The 23,667-nt window shown below is 43.4% G+C and overlaps 1 protein-coding gene across 1 annotated transcript in view; it reads left to right on the top strand.

Moving 5' to 3' along the window:
* The window catches only part of LOC124619877 (multidrug resistance-associated protein 1), a gene marked incomplete in the record, with an annotated part of 365,477 nt that overhangs the window by 210,080 nt on the left and 131,730 nt on the right, over positions 1-23,667 (top strand). The window contains 4 exon segments of the mRNA XM_047146501.1: positions 15,136-15,329; positions 16,435-16,626; positions 18,652-18,826; positions 19,882-20,050. Coding sequence (XP_047002457.1) covers positions 15,136-15,329; positions 16,435-16,626; positions 18,652-18,826; positions 19,882-20,050 — 730 coding nt within the window.

The raw sequence follows: 23,667 nt of genomic DNA, 5'->3' as shown, positions 1-23,667 counted from the left end.
GAACTGTAATAGAAAAATAGCCACAGTAACAACCAGAATCACATGGAGTAATAGCCACAGTGATAAGCAAAACGGCAATCGGAGTTATAGTGCAATGTAAAGGAGAGTAAATCTGAATAAAGAGGGGAGGGCAAGGAAACCAAGGAAATAATGATGCTTGTTCTAAGTTGTATAAACAGTCTGAGATGCTCCAGAACCATTCCCCTGGCCCCCTTTCCCCGATGATAGCTGATAAACAAATGAACCTTATGGTGTGGCAGGGCCTCAATGACACTGTGTGAGTAGAGTTGGAGAGGGAAACAATAGGTAGAGGGGAGTTGCTTATTAGTCATCCATTGCCAGTCCTATCTTACTGTCTCTAATCACCGTAATTTACTGTTACTACATTCGCAAAAATCTTGGTTTGAGTATTTACGTTTCAATATTGGATATAATTTTCCAAGTATGGGAAACACTTCTTCAGTATCAGGTGTCTTTTTAGGTCATTCCTAATGAGCATTCTGTTTCTGCCATATCACTGTTCGCTTCAATTCTCTTCTGTTCCGGTTTTCCCACAGTAAATGTTTCACTACCATACAATGCTGTACTCCAGACGTACATTCTCAGAAATTTCTTCCTCAAATTAAGGCAGATATTTGATATTAGTAGGCTTCTCTGGCCATGAGTGCCCTTTTTGCCATTGCTAGTCTGCTTTTATTGTCCTCCTTGCTCCATCCATCACTCGTTATTTTACTGCTTAGGAAGCAGAATTCCTTAACTTCATCTAATTTGTGACCATCGATCCTGATATTATGTTTCTCGCTGTTCTCATTTCTACTACTTCTCATTACCTTTGTCTTTCTTTGATTTATTCTCACTCCATACTGTGTACTCATTATGCGGTTCATTCCATTCAGCAGATCATGTAATTATTCTTCACTTTAACTCAGGATAGCAATGTGATCAACAAATCATATCACTGATATCCTTTCACCTTGAATTTTAATTCCACTTCTGAACCTTTCTTTTATTTCCATCATTGATATACAGATTGAACAGTAGGAGTGAAAGACTAAACCCTTGCCTGACACCCTTTTTAATATGAGCACTTCGTTCTTGGTTGTCGACTCTTATTATTCCCTCTTGGCTGTTGTACATATTGTGAGAGACCCATCTCTCCCTATAGCTTACCCCTATTTTTCTCAGAATTTCAAACATATAGCTCCATTTTACATTGTTGATCGCTTTTTCCAGGTTGACAAATCCTATGAACGCGTTGTGATTTTTCTTTAGTCTTGCTTCCATTATTAACCGCAACAACAAGAATTGCCTCTCTCGTGCCTCTACCATTCTTGAAGCCAAACTGATAGTCATCTAGCACATCCTCATTTTTTCCATTCTTCTGTATATTATTCTTGTCAGTAACTTGGACGCATGAGCTGTTAAGCTGATTGTGTGACAATTCTCGCACTTGACAGTTCTTGCCATCTTCAGAATTGTGTGGATGATGATGTTTTCAAAAGTCAGATGGTATGTCGCCAGATTCATACATTCTACACACCGTGAATAGTCGTTTTGTTGCCACTTCCTCCAATGATTTTAGAAATTCTGATGGAATGTTGTCTATCTCTTCTGCCTTATTTGATCCTAAGTCCTCCAAAGCTCTTTGAAATTCTGATTCTAATACCGGGTCCCCTATCTATTCTAAATAGACTCCTGTTTCTTCTTCTATCCCATCAGACAAATCTTCCTCATCGTAGAGGCTTTCAATGTATTCTTTCCACCTATCTGCTCTCTTGTCTGCATTTAACAGTGGAATTCCCATTGCACTCTTAATGTTATCACCCTTGCTTTTAATGTCACCGAAGGTTGTTTTGACTTCCCTCTATGCTGAGTAAGTCCTACTGACAATCTTTTCTTTTTAGATTTCTTCACATTTTCCATGCAGCCATTTTGTCTTAGCTTCCCTGCACTTCCTATTTATTTCATTCCTCAGCGACTTGTATTTCTGTATTCTTGACTCTCCTGGTACATTTTTGTATTTCCTCCTTTCATCAATCAGTTGAAGTACTTCTTTTGTTACGCATGGTTTCTTTGCAGTTACCTTCTATTGCCTATGTTTTCCTTCCCAAATTCCGTTATTGCCCTTTTTAGGGATGTCCATTCCTCTTCAACTGTACTGCATTCTGTGCTTATTCAGTAGAGTTGTAATGGATACTACAGTCCTCTTCCAGAGTTGCAGTACCTTATTTCGTTTGCTGTGCAACTTGTCATTTTTTCAAGAATCTCATTTTATTGATGCCCACTCACCGATCCCTTGCAGATTTTGTGCTTTGTGAGAACTGGATCTGCCCTTTAAGGGCTTTGAGTGGAGTCAGCACATTGGCCAGTACGGGTGTCGTTAGTATGTGGATCCCCCTTCATACTGCATTGGAAGCTGCTGCCATCCAGGACCATTTGGTCTCTGTGGTCATGGATGAAATCTCTCTCTCTCCCTCCTGACAAGCCGCCTATGCCCTATGTCCCAAGTGCCCTCCTTCAGCAACTCCTTCCTCATTTCCTCCTCCTTGGGGATTTTAATGCTTGTCACTGTTTGTGGGCGGTGCTTTTTCGTTGTGTCTGGATATCTTCATAGAAAAGGTTCTTGTGGAACAAACCTTGGCTTTCTTAATGATGGTTCATGTAAACATTTTAGTGCCATTTAGGACACATTCTCTGCCATTGATCTTCCAATCGCATCCTCTCCCATTCTCTCTTCCTCACACTGGTTGCCGCACAATGACCTCTGCATTAGTGACCTCTTCTTGTTAATTCTCTCATTCCCTTGCCACCTCCGGATGGCAAGTTATTCTACAGGGCTTTCTATTGTGCCTTTGTCAGGTGTATTAAAGAAGTAATTTGTGATGTGCCAGATAAAATTATTCGTGTCGCCAGCATTGCCGTACGCTACTTGCCGTGCTAGTTTCGCTGCTAGCTGATCCCGTGGTGGAGCACAGCCATTGCCATCACTGTTGAGCCTTGCAACACCTTAAGTGGCAGCTGTTCACCACCAGTCTTTCTATTTTCAAACTCCTTAGTGACAGTTACTCAATCAAACAGAGCAAGCAAGTGTGTTGGGAATGCTTTGTATCCTTCCTAGGTCCTTCAGTATCTTTGTAATGGGCGTGGACTACACCCCGCACCGTCCAATTTTGCCGGGCTTCCATTTCAGACCTTGCCTTCCTGGGTGGCCTTCGTACGGATCTGTCAGTCCTCACAAATTCCTTGTGTCCCATTTTGTGATGACTTCTTTGTCAGCCGCCTATCCGACTAACTTCCTCCTTCAGAAATAGTGGGCCAAAGCTTCCCATTTATTTTTTACCCCTTGTCAGGTGGAATCTTGTAATAAAGCTTTTACTGAATGGGAACTCATTCTGGTCCTCTCCTCTTCACACAATGCAGCTTCTGGCCCTGATTCTATCAGTAACCAATTGCTTCAACACCTTAATCCTCCATGCCAACAGTACATGTTCTAGGTGTTTAGCCATATTTGCCTCAAAGATGTTTCGTGCTCTCAGTGGAGGGCTGGTAGTGTGGTTCCTGTCCTTAAGCCTGGTAAGAACCCATCATCCCTACACAGCTACTGGCCGATCAGTCCTCTGCAGGTTATTTTTGTGCGTGCGCATGTCCCTCTTCCCCCCACCCCACCCCCCCCCCCCCCTTCCTTGCGCCCTTCCCAATCGACCATCTTGATGACTGGAATGTCCTGTGTTGTGTGATCTTCATTGCCTTACATTTGAAGATTGGTCACTCTCCCCACATAGACTACTCCTACTCCTACTCTGTACTCATGAGTGTCTAAGTTATTTCTTTAAATTTTTCATCGCTTGTCATTAGCCCTCCCATGAGTTCAGCCTGTCACCTGTTAAAGCTCATTATTGGAGGACTTCCCTTAGAACAAGCATATGGAATCATTAGTGTGTCATATTTTGTTTGGATCATAGTCTAATATTCTGCAAGCTGCCTTCTGATCCCCTTTCTTGGTTTTGATTTCACAGTTGCATTAGTGAGGTTTGGACACTTTCCAGTGCAGTAAATAGTAATCGCACCTGCCCTGGCTAGTCTGTCATCTTGTTCAGGTCCACTAATTCCTGACTGATTGGAGACACACAGCATATTTACCCTGTTGCTTTCTCTTAGCTTCAAAAGGACTTTGTGGCATTCTGCAACAAAATTTGGTCGCATTGCATGGGCTGATAGAGGTTTCGGAGCTTCTTGGCTGTCTGAATAAATGTGTTTGCTATGATCTTCGTAGCATCTAAGTAAATTCTCCTCCTTATATACCTTGATCATGGATATTTCTGCCATAAAGTAGTTACCAGATCCCAACATATCATGCTGACGACATTGTAATTCTGTCAGACGTTCTGAAAGACTTGAGAGCAGTAGTGTCTTGAAAAGAGGGTACAAGATGAACAACAAAAGTGGAACGAAGGTAATGGAAGGTACTTAATTCAAATTGGGCAGTACTGGGGGAGTTACACAAGGAAGTGAGATGCTAAATGTCGTTAATAAGTTTCACTATTTGAGAACAAAGCAACTAGTGATAGGAGAAGTAGAGAGGATATAAAATGCACTGACAATAGCAAGAAAATCTGTTTTGGAAAACAAGAATTTGTTAACATGTAATAACAATTACAATAACACGTGTTAGGAAATATTTTCTTAGGGTATTCGTACGTAGTGTGTCATCGTACAGAAGTGAAACATGGAGGGTTCGCAGTTTAGATGAAAAGGTAAGAGAAGCTCTTGAAATGTGATGCTACATAACAGTCCTGAAGATGAGATGGTTTGATGGAATTAGGAGAACATAAATTTATGACACAACTTCACTATAAAAGAAGAGGTCATTTGACAGTCACATACTGAGGCGTCAAGGAATCTTTGATTTTGTAATGGTAGGAAATGTGGAGGGTAAAAATTCCAGAGGGAGACAGTTTGAATACAATAAGCAGGTTTACGTGGATGTAGGCTGCAGTAAACGCAGAAAGGAAGGAGCTTGCACAGGATAGATTCATGTAAAGAGATGCATGAAACAAGTCTTTGGACTGACAACTGCTGTAATAATGGCCAAATAGAAAAATTGGCAGTTGACGGTAAACATAACAGGAAGGTCCGCTAAAGAACAACTACTTTGAGAAACTTGCATAACACCATAGATCGATCATTCAGGATAAGCAGCTGGTTGTCCTGTATTATTTTAACTAAAGTTTGTCCCAGACTATCTGCATAAGTGTGCCACAGCTAAAGCCATGAACATTGACATCGCCACACAGCACTAGGTAGTTACATCTGGTACAACAGTTCATTCTGCTCTGTTTTGCTGCTTGTTTTCAGTGACCAGCATCCAGATATCATTATCAGTGATAATGTCTACAAACAAACTTGCTGTAATGACAGTGACAACCTTGTGTTGAGGAGCTTAACCCACACTTTTGAGAAAGCAATGTCTTTCTGCAGTAGGTGGGCAACATCAGCTCTACTAGTGTCTGGGATACCCAACCTGAGGACACAAACCAACCTATTGGCTGTACAGTTTGAACTAAATTTCAAAAAACCAATCTGCACAAATATTTGCATTTAGTATTCTCTTAGCAGACTTTCTCTGTTGACACTGGTTGACTGGGCATTTCATTGACAGAGCTTGAAGATCATTGTTCAAAACAATGCTTAGACTTCTGTTCCTTAAATCTGTGATGTCTAATTCTAGTCCAGTAGAGACCAGCCATAAATGATGTCAGGCAGCAAATAACATCTGCAAGTAGGTATAATTTGCTTAAGATATCTTAGTTGTGCCGCTCGGGTGGAAGTACAGTTCTCAAACCTCCTGAGACTGGAAACCATTACATCTAATAAGTTGTCTATCGAATGGCTCTGACTATTAGTGTGAATATTGTTGCTTCCTAGAAAGAGACTATCGTTTGTTATTGTCTGTATTGGTAGCATCTGGAAGTACCAGTTGCTGTTGGGTAGGGGTGGTTTTTAAGTACTGGTGCAAACAGGGAAGAGTCGTGTTCTCAAACAGGTTGATGGGGAGGAGGGAATGATGTACAATTTCATGTGTCAAATGAGTCGTCCTAAGAGTGCAGACTTCATACATATTCATGGCAATTGTAAACATGAGCAACAGCTGCCATGCCTGCATTACTATTTTCACTGGATGTGACTTTGGCTTCTTTGAGTGAGTGATGTGTTGTAGGATATGGAAAGATGGCTTCCTCCACAATGAAAGCTACTTTAAGAAAGTAGTTAGGCAGCTTGTTTTCATCTTCCCCATTTATTACATTGCTCGTGACTGTGGCACTAGCTGCTCATATACCAGAATATTGGGGTACATTTATGCTGGAGCCTCACTGCTAACTGCTTGGTGCTAGTACATGACACCTCACTGCTCACCTTGAGCCTCGGTACATTTATGCTGAAGCCTCATTGTTGACACATCGCTGGTTGTGCATGCCTCGCTTCTTGCCAGGGACCTCTACGCTGCAGCTGTTCACGTGGCTAATTGAGTCGATTACTTGCAGTATGCCAAGCAAAAACTTTCAGTGTGTCATCTGATGACAGTAATAGTGGCTCATTCACAATAAAAATGTGGTTATCAACAACGAGAAATAAAGAGGTGCTATGGATGGACTCTTTGAATGAGATACTTTCATGGTTCTAATAACAGCACAAAAATTATTCTACACACTTTCTCAGGCAGATAAGACTGTCATAATTAATTTTCCAGTTCATTTTAAGTAATATTGAACCAGAATAATGTAAGATATGGAATGTGACCCAAAGTTATTAAGTGAGGAATCTAGGAATATACTACAGATTCCTATACATCAACCTTGCAGAGATTGTGAAGAGAAGATAAATCTAATTACAGCTTGCATAGAGGTATGTAGAAGTAATTTTTCCCATCCTCCATACTTAAATATATGTTTACAGTGGGAATTATCACCTTTGATGCACTTCACAGAAGTTTACAGGGCATGGATGTAGATGGAGATATAGAAGTAGGCGTATGCTGTGTGATAAACCAAGCAGTGAGGAACACAAAAAGACAACACTGCTAGAGTGACCTTGTTATGGCTCAAGTTTCAGGATGCGATAAAAGACGAGCTTGACAGCATCACATGGTGAGGATAGTAGTGAGCAATCACAAGACAGTTTAAATAGGCCATTAAGAGTAGGTGGGCTTCATTCACCGCCACAGCTGCCGCTGCCGCATTACCACCACCACCACCACCACCACCACCACCACCAGGCTATGGCAAGTAGCAAAGTGACAGCATAAATGCACACTTAGGCATCTATATCATTGCCAAACAGAAATAATATATAGTTGCTCTTCACATCTAGTCCACTGCAGACAAATCTGCTTGGGGACTTCTGCAACTAAGCGCTGGGCATGTTCAGTGACCACCATGGAATACAGTGTCTCATGGGGATTGCAAATCTTGGTTTGACCACCTGGATCATGAGGACGATATAAACCTGTATAAAAAGAGTCAGTATTGACGTGTGCTGTGTGCCAATGAGGTGCTTGGCTGTTGCAGAACAGAGTTAATGGGCAACCTCTGTGGAACCTACTGTGCCTCGGTTGTGTAAGGCTAATCCAGGCAAGCTGGGTTATGTCAGGGTGGATGCTTGTCCCTTGATGCTCTTGGGATTTCCTTGTACTCTAAATCCCTTTCTTCTACTACCAGTAATTTGAGTGCTCAAAGGAGACCTTGCGTGGCCAGTCCACCTGAGACAGCTGTGCATATGGATGACAGTAGTAGCAGTAACTTAAAACATCCTGCGGTATATAATGTGTTTGTTGCTGTTAAATGTGTTACAGATGCATTTGAAAAACTATCTCCTTTCTGCATCCAAAAGCTCTACAGGGACTTGCAGGACATCATCAAATCTGTCAAAAGGCTTCAAAATTGTTCACTCCTGATACACTGAAAGCTACCTGACAAAACAATGTGTTAAATGCCAAACTACTTACAGAATATGGAGTCTACATGAGCTGCACATTGTGGTAAATTGTTGTAAAGGAGTTGTAACATGCCAGGACATTGGATATAGGTGTGAAGGAACTCTGACAGATGTGGGAAGCAAAAAGGTCACTGAACTACTGAATTTCATGGAAAGTGTTGATGGTGAGCTCCAGAAGTCAACCCTTTTTGTCCTAACATTAAGTTTACAGAAGTTCCCTGAATATATTGCAGTAGGCTTTCTGCTCCTTAAGTTAGGCCCTGTGTAACTAATCCAATGCACTGCTTTAAGTGTGAACACTTCTGTTGTACCACGAAGAGTTGCAATGGTCACGCTATATATGGGTGAAGGGACTCCATCAATGGACCAGGTATTCAGTGCACTGCCTCACTGCTGTGTGACGGTTGCTCCCAAACCCATCCAGTTTGAAGCAAAGAATGTGCTGTATTCCCAGGAGAGAAGAAAATCCAGGAGATGAAAGAGGCACAGTGCATCTCATACTCTGATGTGAAGATGTTAAAGGCCTTGCAGCCACCCTCTTTCGTGCAGGCTTTTGGTTTGCTGTTGAAGCAGACTTTACAGAAAACTAGTGTTGGCACACAGATGTTGACAGCTGAACAGAGCACGAGGGAACTACCTGTAACTGAAGATGAGAAGAGAGTGGTAGAGTTTTGAAATTTTGTGAAGAGCCTAGACTTTGGCCGAAACTTGTAGGATGAAGGTTGCAGAATAGGACTTTCGTTAGGTAAAAAAAAAAAAGTTTTACTGCATTGCTATAGAGCAGTATTAATAATAATGAGGGCACACTGAATAGAAGTGGTGTTGAGCCAAGCATTTAGGAAATAAGTAGGATTTTGCTATGAGCCTTATACTGCTCAATCTCTCTCTTCTTCAGTAACAGTAATCACGCCTTCTATTGTCACTAACAGTATGAAAAGAGCAGAATGCTACTCACCACATAGAAGGCATTATTGGCAGAGAGACATTTTATAAGAAGACATAGCAACTAGCAGTCATTTTGCACCCCCCAGGGGGTCCACAACTCTTTTATGGATACGTGCAGCGAGCATGGGACCCCGAGCTAATGTGGCCTTCCTTCCTTTCCGGGCTGCCTACCTTCCCTTTCCGCATCCTTCCCCATCCCCCATCTTTGCCCCCCCCCCTCCCCCCCCCCCCCGTCACCTCCGCCTCTTTCCTCCCCTTTCTCCCCCTCTGGGAGTGTGTTTTGTGCCTACGTCCAGAGACGGACTCTAGAAACTGCAACAAATTCTTTGCTTTCTCCGCTTGCAAGTCTTCGTCCTTCCTTTGTCCTTCTCTTTTCCTTACCTCTTCTCTTTACCCTTTTCTCTGCTGCGGCGTTTGAGACCTCTCTTCTTTCCTTTCCCTTTCTCTTTTTTCCTCCATGTACGTGTCTGAAGGCCGACCCACGCATTTCCATGCGTAGCCGGTGATGGGGTAATGTGTAATTCCCCGCCCCGGGTAGACAGGTAGGACACGTACATACCCCCTGGTAACGGCCAGGCCCAGGGAGGGGTGATTACCCGAGCTGATACCTTCCAAAAGTGCTGATTGGTCCCTCCGTCCGGTTGTCGGGAGGTGTGACCTGAGGTGTGAACAATCACCTAACGCGGGAGTGCCCTCAGAGAGGGCCCCCACAAGGAAGGAGCGCGCCATCAGAGACGCCGGTAATCATGGGGGATACTTTCGCAATGGTTTCCTCATCTTCTACTATGTCAGCTCACAAGTGTAAGTTCGAGTCTCAGCGACAGACAGTCCTTCCATCATTGCGACAGTTCCTTGTTGTTTCTCGGTCTGACGAAGGTCACGACTTCTCCATGGTCAACCCTTTCATTATTCAGAAAAGTGTTGACGCAATTGCAGGTCCTGTAAAGTCTTGTTCCAGATTACGGAATGGCACCTTGTTGTTAGAAACAGTCAGTGCCCTCCAGGCCCAAAAATTGCTGCGTACTTCACTGCTACACACCTTCCCTGTCCAGGTGTAACCGCACCGTACTTTAAATTCATCACGTGGGGTCGTTTATACATGCTCCCTCGATGGATTGTCCGACGAGGAAATTCAACACCACCTGTCTGACCAGGGCGTAACGGCAGTTCATAGTCATGAAAACGGTTGACACGAACGTCATTCCAACCCGTACTGTCTTCTTGACATTTGACAAAGTTCAACTCCCATCGAAAATCAAAGCAGGCTATGAGATAATTTCCATTCGCCCTTACATCCCAAACCCTACACGTTGCTATCGGTGTCAGCGGTTCAATCACACCAGCCAGCCCAGTTCCAATCCGGCCAAATGTGTTGTGTGTGGCAAGGATGCCCATGAGGGTGCTTGTCCACCTCCATCCCCACATTGTGTCAACTGTATGGGTGACCACACTGCTTCCTCTCGAGATTGCCCCATTTTTAAAGACAAAAAGCTCATTCAGGAAATCAGAGTGAAGGAAAAGGTGTCAACCTTTGCTGCTTGAAAATTATTCGCCAGTCGACAGCCCACCGTGCCTCAGACAGGAAAATACAGCACTGTCCTTGCCTCTCCTCGGCCAACAAAGGAGGCGGCCACGCAGACTTGTGACCTTACCTTTAGTGCCACGCTCATCAGATCAGCCAGCACAAAGATTGCCCGTTCCACCTCCCCACTTTCGCCTGCCCATTCTATGGCTCACCCTTCATCGGGTTCTGCTAAATCTCGAGCCCAAAAGTCAGACACCAAGGCTTCGAAAAAAGAGCATACTCGTAAAGATTTTTTACATACCCCAACTTCACAACCATCGGTTCCTCCTTCATCTACACATCATGTTTCCAAGAAGGCTAGTAAGAAACCCACTTCATCTCCTTCTCCGCCAAGGCGTGTCGCATCTACAGCACCACCTGGCGGTAATCGCCCTCGGCCGTCTTCTGTGTCGCCGAGGCACGCTGCTGGCGGCCGATCAACCGGCCAATCGCTGGTGGCAGGAGCTGCTCCTGAAAAACCTATGGATCAGGATCTTCTGCTTTCGGCTGAATGCCATTCCATGCTGTTGGTCGCAAACTCTGAGCAGTCGCTGAGTTGACGGCAACCTTGGTCACATTCCTCCATTTTCTGTTCACCCTATGTCCATTATCCACCGGAATATCCACAGCCTTCGAGCCAATCGGGATGAATTGTCGATCCTCTTATGGTCCTACTCGCCGGTCATGTTTTGTCTTCAGGAAACAAAGCTGCGTCCCCATGACCGCTTTGTTCTCCCCCATTTTCAGTCCGTCCGATTTGATCTCCCCTCTGTTGAAGGCACTCCAGCACATGGAGGACTTATGATTCTTCTCCATGATACTCTCCATTATCACCCAATCCCCTTAAACACTTCCTTCCAAGCTGTCGCTGTCCGTCTTTCCCTTTCTGGATACACCTTCTCTCTTTGTACTGTATACATTCCATCGTCCACACCAATGGCATGAGCTGATCTCCTTCATCTTCTTGGTCAGCTTCCACCCCCCTATTTGCTGGTTTAGGACTTCAATGTCCACCACCCGCTTTGGGGATCTCCACATCCTTGTCCGTGTGGCTCACTATTGCTAGACGTCTTCCACCAAGCGGATCTAGTTTGCCTCAACACTGGGGACCCTACATTTTTGTCTTCTTCCACGACAAATTTCTCTCATTTGGACCTTTCGGTCGGTACTGTTCCGCTAGCTCGGCGCTTCGAATGGTTCGCCCTTGATGATACGCACTTGAGTGACCACTTTCCATGTGTCCTTAGACTGCAGCCTCAACTGCCATATATGCGCCCGCAACGCTGGAAGTTTGCCCAAGCCGATTGGACACTTTTTTCGTCTCTAGCGACATTCGATGACCGTCACTTTCCTAGCGTCGATGATGAGGTCACACATATTACAGACGTTATTCTTACAGCTGCGGGACGTTCAATATCACGCACCTCCACATTGCTCCGGCGCCCCCAGTTCCTTGGTGGAACGCGGCATGCCGTGACGCAATACATGAGTGGCGACGTGCTCTTCGTGTTTTCCGACACCATCCTACTTTGGACAACTGTATCCGCTATAAGCAGTTCCGGGCGCGATGCCGCTGCATCATCTGCGATAGCAAGAAGGAAAGCTGGAAATTCTTTACTAGCTCATTTAACACCTTCACTCCCTCCTCGGAAGTTTGGAGTCTGATTCGACGGTTCTCAGGCGCACCTAGTTTCTCCCCGGTCTCTGTGCTCACTGTCGTGCATGATACATTAGTGGACCCCGTCACAATTTCTAACTCATTGGGTCAACACTTGGCTGAGATTTCGAGCTCTTCAAATTACCCGCCAGTGTTTCTCCCAAAGAAACGTGCAGCGGAAGTGCGACCTTTTGCTTTCTCCTCTCAAAATCACGAAAGCTACAATTCTGTTTCCTCCATGCGGGAACTCCCAACATGCACTCTCTTCTTCTCGCTCCTCCGCCCCAGGACCGGATGGTATCCACATCCAAATGTTGCTGCATTTATCATACCATAGTCTGCTTTACCTCCTTTGCCTTTATAATCGAATTTGGACCGACAGTACTTTTCCCAGATGATGGCGGGACGCTATCGTCGTTCCTGTTCCGAAACCTGGAAAGGACAAACATCTCCCCTCTAGCTATCGCCCCATTTCTCTCACGAGTAGTGTATGTAAGGTTTCGGAGCGTATGGTGAATTGCCGTTTAGCTTGGTGGCTGGAGTCCCGCAGTCTTCTAACACCTGCCCAATGCGGTTTCCGAAAGCATCGTTCTGCAGTTGACCATCTTGTTGCTCTCTCCACTTATATCGTGAGCAATTTTCTCCGGAAACGCCAAACAGTAGCAATATTTTTTGATCTGGAGAGAGCATACGATACCTGTTGGAGGACAGGCATCCTCCGCACACTGTTCTCTTGCAGCTTTCGAGGTCGGCTGCCCTTTTTCTTTATGAATTTATGGCAGAGCGCACATTTAGAGTGCGGGTGAACACTACTCTCTCTCCCGTACTTTCTCCCAAGAAAACGGGGTACCCCAGGGCTCTGTGCTGAGTGTTGTACTGTTTGCCATTGCCATAAATCCGATTATAGATTGTCTCCTTCCCGATGTCTCGGGCTCCCTCTTTGTGGACGATTTTGCGATCTACTACAGCTCTCAACGGACCAGCCTTCTTGAACGACGTCTTCAAGGATGTCTCGATCGCCTCCACTCTTGGAGCATCGAAACCGGCTTCCGCTTTTCTCCCAGTAAGACCGTTTGTGTTAATTTTTGGCGTCGTAAGGAGTTTCTTCCACCCTCCTTACATCTAGGACCTGTCAACCTTCCATTTTCAGACATCACTAAATTCTTGGGTCTTATGTTTGACAGTAAACTGTGCTGGTCCTCCCATGTTTCCTATCTTTCGGCTCGCTGTCTGCGATCCCTCAACACCCTCCGTGTCCTGAATGGTACCTCCTGGGGAGCTGACTGAGTGGTCTTTCTCCGCCTCTATCACGCCTTAGTGCGCTCGAAATTGGACTATGGAAGCATAGTTTACTCCTCTGCTTGGCCGTCTATTCTTCGGTGTCTCGACTCTATCCACCACCGTGGATTACGTTAAGTGTCTGGAGCTTTTTACACCAGCCCTGTGGAAAGCCTTTATGCTGATACTGCTGAACCTCCGCTGTTCAATCGGCGAGCTTTCCTTCCGAGTTGTTATGCTAGCCGTTTGTCTTCCATGCCTGCTAATCCGGCCCATGACATTTTTTTCGATGCCTCCTAGGATGTAGGGTATGCAGGCTGCCCATCCTCCCTACTACCACCGGGAGTCCGCTTCTGTCAACTGCTCCATTCTCTTTCCTTCTGCTTTCCTAAAACCTTCTTGACAACTTGGGGTACAGCACCTCCTTGGCTCCGTCCCCGGATCTGCCTGTTCCGTGACCTTTGTCAATTTCCCAAGGATGGTACCCCTTCACTTGTTTATCATCAGGCATTTGCTGCTGTATGTGCTCAAATGAAGGAAGCCACATGTATTTACACTGATGGCTCGAAAACATAGTTAGGTGTAGGGAGTGCCTATATTGTAGGCGACATCCCAAATCGATTTCGGCTTCCCGACCAGTGTTCGGTTTATACTGCGGAGCTTTACGCTGTTCTCCAGGCTGTCCAATACATCCACCGCCATCAGCGGGTACAGTATGTTATCTGTTCAGATTGTCTCAGCTCTCTCCTCAGTCTCCAAGCTCTTTACCCTGTCCACCCTCTGGTCCACCAGATTCAGGGCTGCCTGTGCTTGCTCCACTTGGAGGGCGTCTCGGTGACATTCCTCTGGCACCCAGGACACATTGGTATCTGTGGAAATGAGGGGGCCAATATAGCGGCCAAGGCTGCAATCTCTCTTCTTCAGCCAGCTATTTGATCGATTCCCTTCGCCGATCTAAGGAATGTTTTATGTCGTCGTGTTGTTCTTTTATGGCACGCACATTGGTCGACACTTCCCCATAATAAATTGCGGGACGTGAAAGCTCTTCCCTGTGCTTGGACGTCTTCCTCCTGAACGCGTCGTCGGGAGGAGGTAATTTTAACTAGATTCCGGATAGGGCACTGTCTTTTTAGCCATCGACATCTTTTAAGCGTTGATCCTCCCCCGCTCTGTCCCCACTGCTCTCAGCTGTGGATGGTAAGACACTTTTTAATTGAGTGCCCCTATTTTACTCCGTTATGCGCCTGTCTACAGCTGTTGCCTGATATATCGTCCATTTTAGCAGATGACACGTGCTCGGCCGATCGCATTCTCGAGTTTATTAGTGCCAGTGAGATGACATCAGTCGTTTGAAGCTCTTTTTGGGGACAACCAACCCCTTTCTGTAGTGGATTTTTAAGCTTTTCTTCTGCTTTGTTTCTCCAATTTTTTGAGTTTTGTTCCCATTGCTGCTGCTTTCCATTTTTGTTTTTTACCGTTTCCTAAGTCACAGACCGGGCACTAATGACCATAGCAGTTTTGCGCCCTAAAACCAAAACAAAAAGTCATTTTGCTATGTGCCAGTCTGCCTCGCAGTACTTCCTCTATGTGGCAAGTGGCTACCTATCCTTTCAATATTTATGTTATAAGAAATATTCAGTCACAAATTTTACATCAGTTATTAAATCGTAATGTGTGTCCAAATGTCTCGTTCTTGCAGAAACCGTGTCCTGAAGGAAGTGCATCATTCCTCTCAAGAATTCTCTATACGTGGTTTGACAGGTTAGCTTGGAAAGGTTTCAGAAAGCCACTGGAAATGAAAGATTTGTGGAATATGAACCCAGAAGACACTGCTAGGGAAGTGCTCCCTCAATTTGATAAGCACTGGGAAAAGACTCTGCAAAAGACTGCTAAGTATGTTACCTTTCTTTCATTTTTAATGTATAGTTCAGTTCTTGACAGAAGTAACCACTTTTTTCACAAGAGAACTTTTTTTTGTCTTAAGAAATTAAATCTGGTTGCTTAGTGGAAGTCTGTGTGTTATTGACATACTTTTTTTCTGTGTTTTGTCTTTATGTGCATTTCAAAAGGAAGTTCTGGACACATTTTGGGTAAGTAGGAAGCAATAGCATGCAGGCATTACTGTTTCAACTTTCTGTTTAATCTATGCATGGTATGTAAATACCACGTCATCATGCAGAAGAAGTGTCTTTTTTTATATATGGAATTTGCACTGTGTGTGTGAGTGTGTGTGTGTGTGTGTGTGTGTGTGTGTGTGTTCCCCCTTCCTCCCTAAACATGAACACACATCCTCCTGAATGAAATTAAGAGTCTTTCCCCATGGCATCACTCATTCAGTGTAAGGAAAGACACCACTTTTTATATAGTTGCAGTGCTGAACAGTTAATACACAAATCAGCAGGATGACAAGAATGGTAATTTTTCAGTCTTTCAAAAGCTGTGGCACAGTTGTCAAAACATTGTTTGTTTCTCTTGTCAACTGCTCAGTGTATCGTCTGCATATTGAACGCCATTTGCTCATGCTGAATTTTTTTTTATTACTCCAGGTCTTTCCAATATTACATGTATCGGTACTGTAATGTAATGGTGCATGCAGAACGGTTCCTAGGACATAGCAGCAGAGGCCACCTGCCCATTAGATTAACCATCCAGGATTGCATGTACCTTTGCTAAGGTTTGCTTAGGTAGTTCCTGACACTGCTTTTCGAACACATTCTGACAGTAAGACATGAAGTGGACTGCAAATTAACACTGTCCTAATCAGGTTGCAGAAATACTTTTTATGGATGTCGGATGAAAGTGCTACATTTACCTCTTCTGAGGGTGAGAGAGATGTGCATGCTGCCTTTAGTAGCCAGATGGAGACTCTCACCCTTGGTGTGTGTGTGTGTGTGTGTGTGTGTGTGTGTGTGTGTGTGTGTGTGTGTGTGTGTGTGTGTGTGTGTTTTTTTATATTATTATTGTAGTTGTGTGTAAAACAATCTTTTTGTTGTTCCAGTGCTCGTGCTCCCAAAGCATCATTTCACAAAAATGCTGCTAGTGTTGACTTTGTGGGAACACAATCTAAAATGAAATACCAGGCATCCATCCTACCAGCTATTTGCAAGGCATTTGGTCCTACATTTCTTTTTGGTGCGTGCCTCAAATTCGTACAAGATGTTCTCACGTTTGCGAATCCCCAGATATTGAAGTAAGTCTGCTTTTCAGTCATCTACATGTTAATGTAATCCATATAATGGTGCAATAAAGTTCATTTTGAAACCATACTTGTAATATAATTAGATACCAGTTATCAGAAATTATGAATCACTTTCAGAAATTATGAATCACTTTCAGAAAATACATATGCTTTTATTAAAAACAGTGATTAAGCTGTAAACATAATTTCAAACAGTTTGAAAGTGTACTACACTGCAATTAGAAATGTTTGTTAGACATTTGTCATGTGCGCTACCGTGGTGTCACATTGATAGTCAGCTGCACTTTGGTTGAGGCTCGCATAACATAAGGAGACAGATAGCACATGTCAAAAACATTACCTGCTGTTTTAAAATTGAATTAAAAATGGTCTTGATTAAAATAATTGTTGGCAGTGGTAACCTGCTTTTGGTCAAAAGTCATGATCATCGGACTATATATTTGATGATGGCAGGCAGTGGTAATGAACAGAGCCTTTACCAGATTTTGAAAAATAAGACAATGGTGCCACATGTACTGGGTGAGCAAAAGCCGCAGTGCAGGACTTGTCTCTAAACCCAAATGGGTTATGGAATAAATCCTGCCAAAAAAATCTAAGCAACACACTTGATGCATTTCTTTTAAAATATTACAAAATTTGGTTTTGTGGTGTACGTATATCTACATATCAGTAATTTCCTCTTACTCCAACAACTGAAGAAAATTTCTCAGGTGTAATAAACATACCCCTTAGTAAAAATTAGTACTAGTGTTCTGCAGGACTCTGTCTCTGGCCCATTTGTTGCCACTGTTGTGGCTATCAGTGACATGTGACGTGTCCCATTGTGTGCCGCGCATTTTTAAATCCCTTGATAAGAGTACGTGGGAAACACTTGGCACTGCATTTAATTGTTTTGCAGCCAATATACTTGTTCGTAATTCAGACGACACCCAACAGCTTCTCTCAAGTTTGCAAAAAAAAAAAAAAAAAAAAAAAAAAAAAAAAATAGACTTTGAGGAATTCATATAGATGCCTAATTGGATTGGGAAGAACATACCATAGAATTCGCTAAAAGATCTTGGTGGTATCCCACCACATGTAGAACCTGAGAGATGTGTATAGTAGTAATTATCTATGTATGACATATTTTGGGTCTTTCAATGACATATCTCATATGGATTACGTAGATGACATTTGCCCCTCATAAAACATGTCCATATAATATTAAATGCTGCCTCCATGGAGCATTGTTACCCTCTTTTTTAACAGGCTTTGAACAAAACAGTTGTGACTCTCTCTAATTATATCTTGGCACTCTTTGTCAGGAACATTATTGATGAATGTGTTGCTATGGAAGCAGTTCACAAAACAGTACCAGACATAAGACAAATATTGACATCCCAGGGCACAAGTTAGTGAGAACAGGAAACTGCCACAAAGTGTAAGCCTTCAAAATTGTCTGTGTTTTGCTGTTTCAAAATAAAAAGATAGATTTGGCTAATAGAAAAACTGTGTTTTGACTTACAAAAATTCTTATTTTCACATTTAAAATGGTGACTGCAATCTCTCATTTGATCTGAACAATGTTATTTTTAGTATTTAAGATTGCAGCTGTATCGTTGGATTTGACTAGGCAACTGTTATGTATATCTGCAAAGCTTATTTTGGGTAAAATAGTCAGTGTTTATAAATAAGGATTTAAGGTTGCCCGTAAGCTGCAACTCCATTGTCACAATGCACTGTCTAACAGTTTATATATAATGTTCAGAGCTGTAAGTTGAGGAACGAACCACAAAGGTGTTCAGAATTATGTAACAAATAATTTTAATTTGATTTAGAACTGTAGTAACACAGTCTCGGCAATCATTTTTTAAACTTTGTGTGATCCTCCGTGAGTTACTACCTCACAACACACAGTGGATTAGTTTGTAACTCGTAATGTGTAATTTTTTACAGCGGTGTTTTGCAAGTTAAAGTGTAATCTGAAATATTTGTAAACCTAAACTTTGTTACCCGTTCTGCTTGATATGTTCTCAGGTTGCTCATCTCCTTCGTGGAAGGAAATGAGCCTATGTGGAAGGGATACACTTATGCAGGTCTTATGTTTGCAACAGCAGCAGTGCAAACACTGGTGCTGGCACAGTACTTTCATCGTATGTTCATCGTTGGACTCCGTGTCAGAACTGCAGTGATAGCAGCAGTTTACAGAAAAGTAAGAAGCAAATATTTTCTTTTTTATGTTGTTGCACAAATCCTCCTTTCTTTAAGAGCAGACGTTTGCCATGAAAAAATGAGTGAGTAATGGTGATGCAGCAGTTAAAGTAGAATTTAAGTCCTGTGAAGAAACAAAGTTTTTACTGGTGCACTGTACTTTTAATATTGATGTTATTGTAAATATTGAAATTTTATTCATCCGTATGTGGAGACCAGGACGAGAGCTAGAAGAGTTAAGCTGTTTTAGTTCAGCTTTAGCATTATATGAAGCCTGTCGTGGACAATACAAAAATATCTTCCACGTCATCAAATTTTATATGTACTTTCATATTTCCCCTTACAAATTACATAAACTTACAATGAGAAATACTGATTCACCAAAATAATGAAAATAGAAAATAAAACGCACATACTTTCAAATGCGTGTAGCCACAGGCCGGGCAAGTTTGTTCATATTGAATCAGAGTGAGTTGAAGAAAATGGATTCCAGTTAACTCTTAATGTTCGTTTTGTTTGACCTGTAGGCTGACTGACTGACTGCTCATGCAAACAAAAGTCCATGATAGTTAATGCACAGTAAAACAACAGTAACTACAGCTGTTTGGAGTTAAAAGGTTGGGAAGGCTCAGAAAAGCCATCATATTTTTTATACTTTGCAAGAGGCTTACAATATCTTACAGATAGTGGCTAGCAGGATTTTTGTTTATTAAATACTTAAGACATGAAAATATGAAAGGATACTGGAGATCACTTCAGAAATTGATATGAGAAAATACTCCAGGAAGAATTTGGTGTGATAAGGATGTGGAAACCTCTCCCATTTAGAGGAGGAGGAGGCTACTTCAGACACATGGAGCACTGGTGGAGCTTGCAGTTTAAGCAACTGCAGGTTTCAATTATGTGTAGTATCAATCTTCTATAAAACAGCGTTCAAATTATCTTTAGAGCTCTTGTTCTTTTGCTAGTGAAAGTAAGCATATACACTCTCTCTTTCTCTTTTGTATCTTCACAAATGTTATGTTCTCATTTATTGATTTATTTTTTTGTTTAAAGGCACTTCGCATGTCAAACTCGGCAAGAAAGGAATCAACAGTTGGAGAAATTGTTAATTTGATGTCAGTGGATGCCCAGAAACTAATGGATCTTACCACCTATCTGAATATGATTTGGTCTGCTCCTTTACAGATCGCACTAGCCCTGTATTTTCTCTGGGATATCTTAGGTAAGCAAACAGTTCATTTTCTCTGTATAGACACATCTAAATCGACTAGATATAGACACTAATAAAGATCTCCATTATTTATTTGGATTTGTGCAAATCTAAATTGCAAGAAATCAAATGGTCAGTCACTGACACTTCTGCAGGCTTCCTTAAATCTTGTTCATTAGAGAAGTTGCGTGCCTTCTTGGCTGCTTGAAGTTGTATTACACATGGGCAGTGTGGAAAAAGATATGTGACAATCCATAATAAGATAGGATAATTTTGCTACTGAGGAAAAAGCAAGAATGTGAACGTAGTTTCAGAAACGTTGTACGCTTTCTTTGGACTGTCCTTTTCCAGGGCTAACATGAAAAATAACAAAAATTACAGTAATGGTAGTTAATAACAAATGCTTTAAGATCAAGTAAAAAAAATGAAAATAAAAAACCACAAAGGAAGTGAAGGTTTTACTATTTATGCAATTACTGAAATAGTTATAAAATTTAAGAAACACTACAGAAAGGAAAAGTGCTAGAAAGAAAGGAAAAAGAAGGTTGTTCTGCAGTTTCAGCTTTCAGTTCTTTTGTGGAGAAGGCTCTAGATGGATACAAGAGCATAAGCATTGTGCATATATTGACAGTGATGTGCTGCTCTGACATCTACTGTGACCAATGGAATGCAGTCACTTTCTGTTTAGAGAATGCCTGGATTGTACTTACAATGCAGAACTATGTCATAGACAACACTTGGCAAAGAGTGAGGGAAATTTATCCATGTTTGTTGCTTGAGGACTACATTTAACCTTTACAGAAACACACCAACAAAAACATTTGAAAGAGAGCTAAAACAGTAGGTATGAAGATTCTTTAATTTAGGTAGGAGAAAAGCTTAACCTTAATTTTCAGTTTTCAGAACTGTTAGGAAGGTGAGCAAAGGGCCAGAGAAAACTTTAATCAAATTACATAAAGGAAATCAAGCTACATCAATAAATAAATAAATAAATAAATAAATAAATAAGTCAAATTACATAAGTCAGACAACATAATTGCCATGTATGAAAATCACTACATTTTCAAAGACAGATAGTTTTGTGTAATGCCTTCTGTTAACTTCAAATTTAAGTTATTGGTGTATGTGCAACCTCAGCTGTCAAAAATATAAAATCCAGATATTCATAGACCGAGCAAGGTGGCGCAGTGGTTAGCACACTGGACTCGCATTCGAGAGGACGACGGTTCAATCCTGCGTTTGGCCATCCTGATTTAGGTTTTCCATGATTTCCCTAAATCGCTCCAGGCAAAGGCCGGGATGGTTCCTTTGAAAGGGCATGGCCGATTTCCTTCGCCATCCTTCTCTAATCCGATGAGACCGATGACCTCGCTGTTTGGTGTCATCCCCCAAACAACACTAATACACCAGATACTCGTACAAAGACAGCCTAATGTTAGAAATGAAGCTTCTCTCCCCCCCCCCCTCCCCCCCTCCCCCCCGCCAGACTAGTGCAGGTACAGAAGCAGTATTTAGTAGTTTTACAGTAGTGTGATCTCACTTCATGAATAATGCATATGAGGCTAGAATCACTTTCCGAATTTTGTTTCTGGTGAGTGTGACGTCTGTAAAAAGCATGAGAATATATAGTCATTACTTCTTGGGACAGTGTTTTTAAAGATATGAAAACCTATTATAGTAAGTAATTGTGGCAGACTAAAACTAATAAAGAGAGCTAGCATATATTTCTCAGTGAATTATTCTTGTCCTCCATTTTGTGTGGACAGAGCTATTCACAGCCTCACCTGTTAAGGGACTACAGTTGTACTTCATACTTTATTCAGAGATGTTACCTTTCGTCATCACTTCAAACAGTCCCCCCAGGGGGTCCACAACTCTTTCGTGGATACGTGCGTGGCGAGCACGGGGCCCCGAGCCATTGCAGCCTTCTTTCTCTCCCGGGCTGCATTTCCTTTCCCTTCCCCTCCTTTCCCCTCCATACCCCTTTCCCCTCGCCCTCTCCTCTCCCTCTATTGGTGTCCTTGCTTATGTTGGCCCCCGCTATCCTCCTGGTTCTGTTGGTTTTACACTCTGGCTTTGTTGCGTAATCATCTCCTCCTTTTGCCATTCCTTGGTCCCCCTCTGGGGTTTGACCTCCATTCCAAAATTTCTCTTCCGTAGTGTGAGACATTTGGGGAAGAGCACCTTACCTAGTGTCTCCGACGTGTGAACTCCTAGTATATTCCACCTTTTCTTCTACGTCGTTGTCTGATGCTAGGGTGCATAGCCAGCACGGTAGCCAGCCCGTGTGGTGGGGTCGCTATGTACCCTTATGGTTGAGCCCCCTGAACACACAGGGATCACACTTCTGATACCTGAGCTGTGACCTCCTCATGCATGCCTTGGAGTGGTTGCTCGTCACCCTGGAGCATCGGAACTCCCGGCAATGGCCGCCGTGCCAGACGGCCCTTGCTGTGGCTGGGTGGCGCCCGTGAGGAGAGCCCCTGATCGGAGTGGGTGGTATCAGGGCGGACGCTATGCAGATGAAACGCATAAGGGTCCAAACCTCTGGCCGCTCTTCTGCGGCCGTCTCTCTGCGTGGTACTGATTCCTCAAGTGCTGCTTCTCTTGCCTCTTCGGCCTTCCCTTCCGTGGCTACCCCCTGGGAGGAGGGTCAGGCCCGTCGTCTAGGGGCAAAACCTTTCCCCCGTTATCTAGTTTGCACCAGGACTGATGGAGATACTTTCACCAGTGTCAAACCTTTATTCTTTGTGGAACACATTGAAGACAAGTTCGGCGAAGTGGACTCCCTGAGCAAGATGCGGTCGGGTTCATTACTGATAAAAACTGTTTCGGCTGCCCAATCTGCGGCCCTTCGTGCCTGTACCCATCTTGGCACAATTCCCGTGTCCATTACCCCTCACCAGTCTCTAAATATGGTACAAGGTGTGATTTTTCACAGAGACCTCATCCTTCAAACTGATGAGGAACTTCGGGACAATCTCGGACGGCGGGGTGTTCACTTTGTTCGGCGTGTTCAGAAGGGTCCTAAAGATAATCGTATTGATACTGGTGCCTTTATCCTGGCCTTTGAAGGGGATACCCTTCCTGAGAAAGTTAAGATTATGGTCTATCGCTGTGATGTGAAGCCGTACATCCCACCTCCTATGCGGTGTTTTAAGTGCTTGCGTTTTGGCCACATGTCTTCTCGCTGTACCCAGGACCCTCTCTGTGGTGACTGTGGACGTCCACTCCATGAAGGGAGTCCCTGTGTTCCCCCTCCTGTATGTGTAAATTGTCATGGTAGTCATTCTCCACGTTCAGCAGATTGCCCAGTCTATAAGAAAGAAAAAAAGATACAGGAGTATAAGTCTCTTGATCGTTTAAGCTACACAGAGGCCCGTAAGAAATATGCACGATTGCACCCTGTGTCCATGACATCTAGTTACGCCTTGGTTACATCTTCATCCCTTCCTCCCCCTTCCTTACCCCCGTCCCGGACCCCTCTCCTTCCCCCCTCCCCTGCGGCTCCCACACCTTCTCCTCTGGGCGCCGCTCCCCCTCCCCAGCCGGAGAAGTGTCCCACTCCTTCGGCGTCTGCCGGTCAAGGGCGCCTCTCCCGGGATGCCCCTTCCCGGCACCTTCCAGGT

Source organism: Schistocerca americana, chromosome 6 (genome assembly GCF_021461395.2).
Source record: "Schistocerca americana isolate TAMUIC-IGC-003095 chromosome 6, iqSchAmer2.1, whole genome shotgun sequence".
Classification (NCBI taxonomy): Eukaryota; Metazoa; Arthropoda; class Insecta; order Orthoptera; family Acrididae; genus Schistocerca; species Schistocerca americana.
This window is presented reverse-complemented; position numbering and strand designations above follow the sequence as displayed.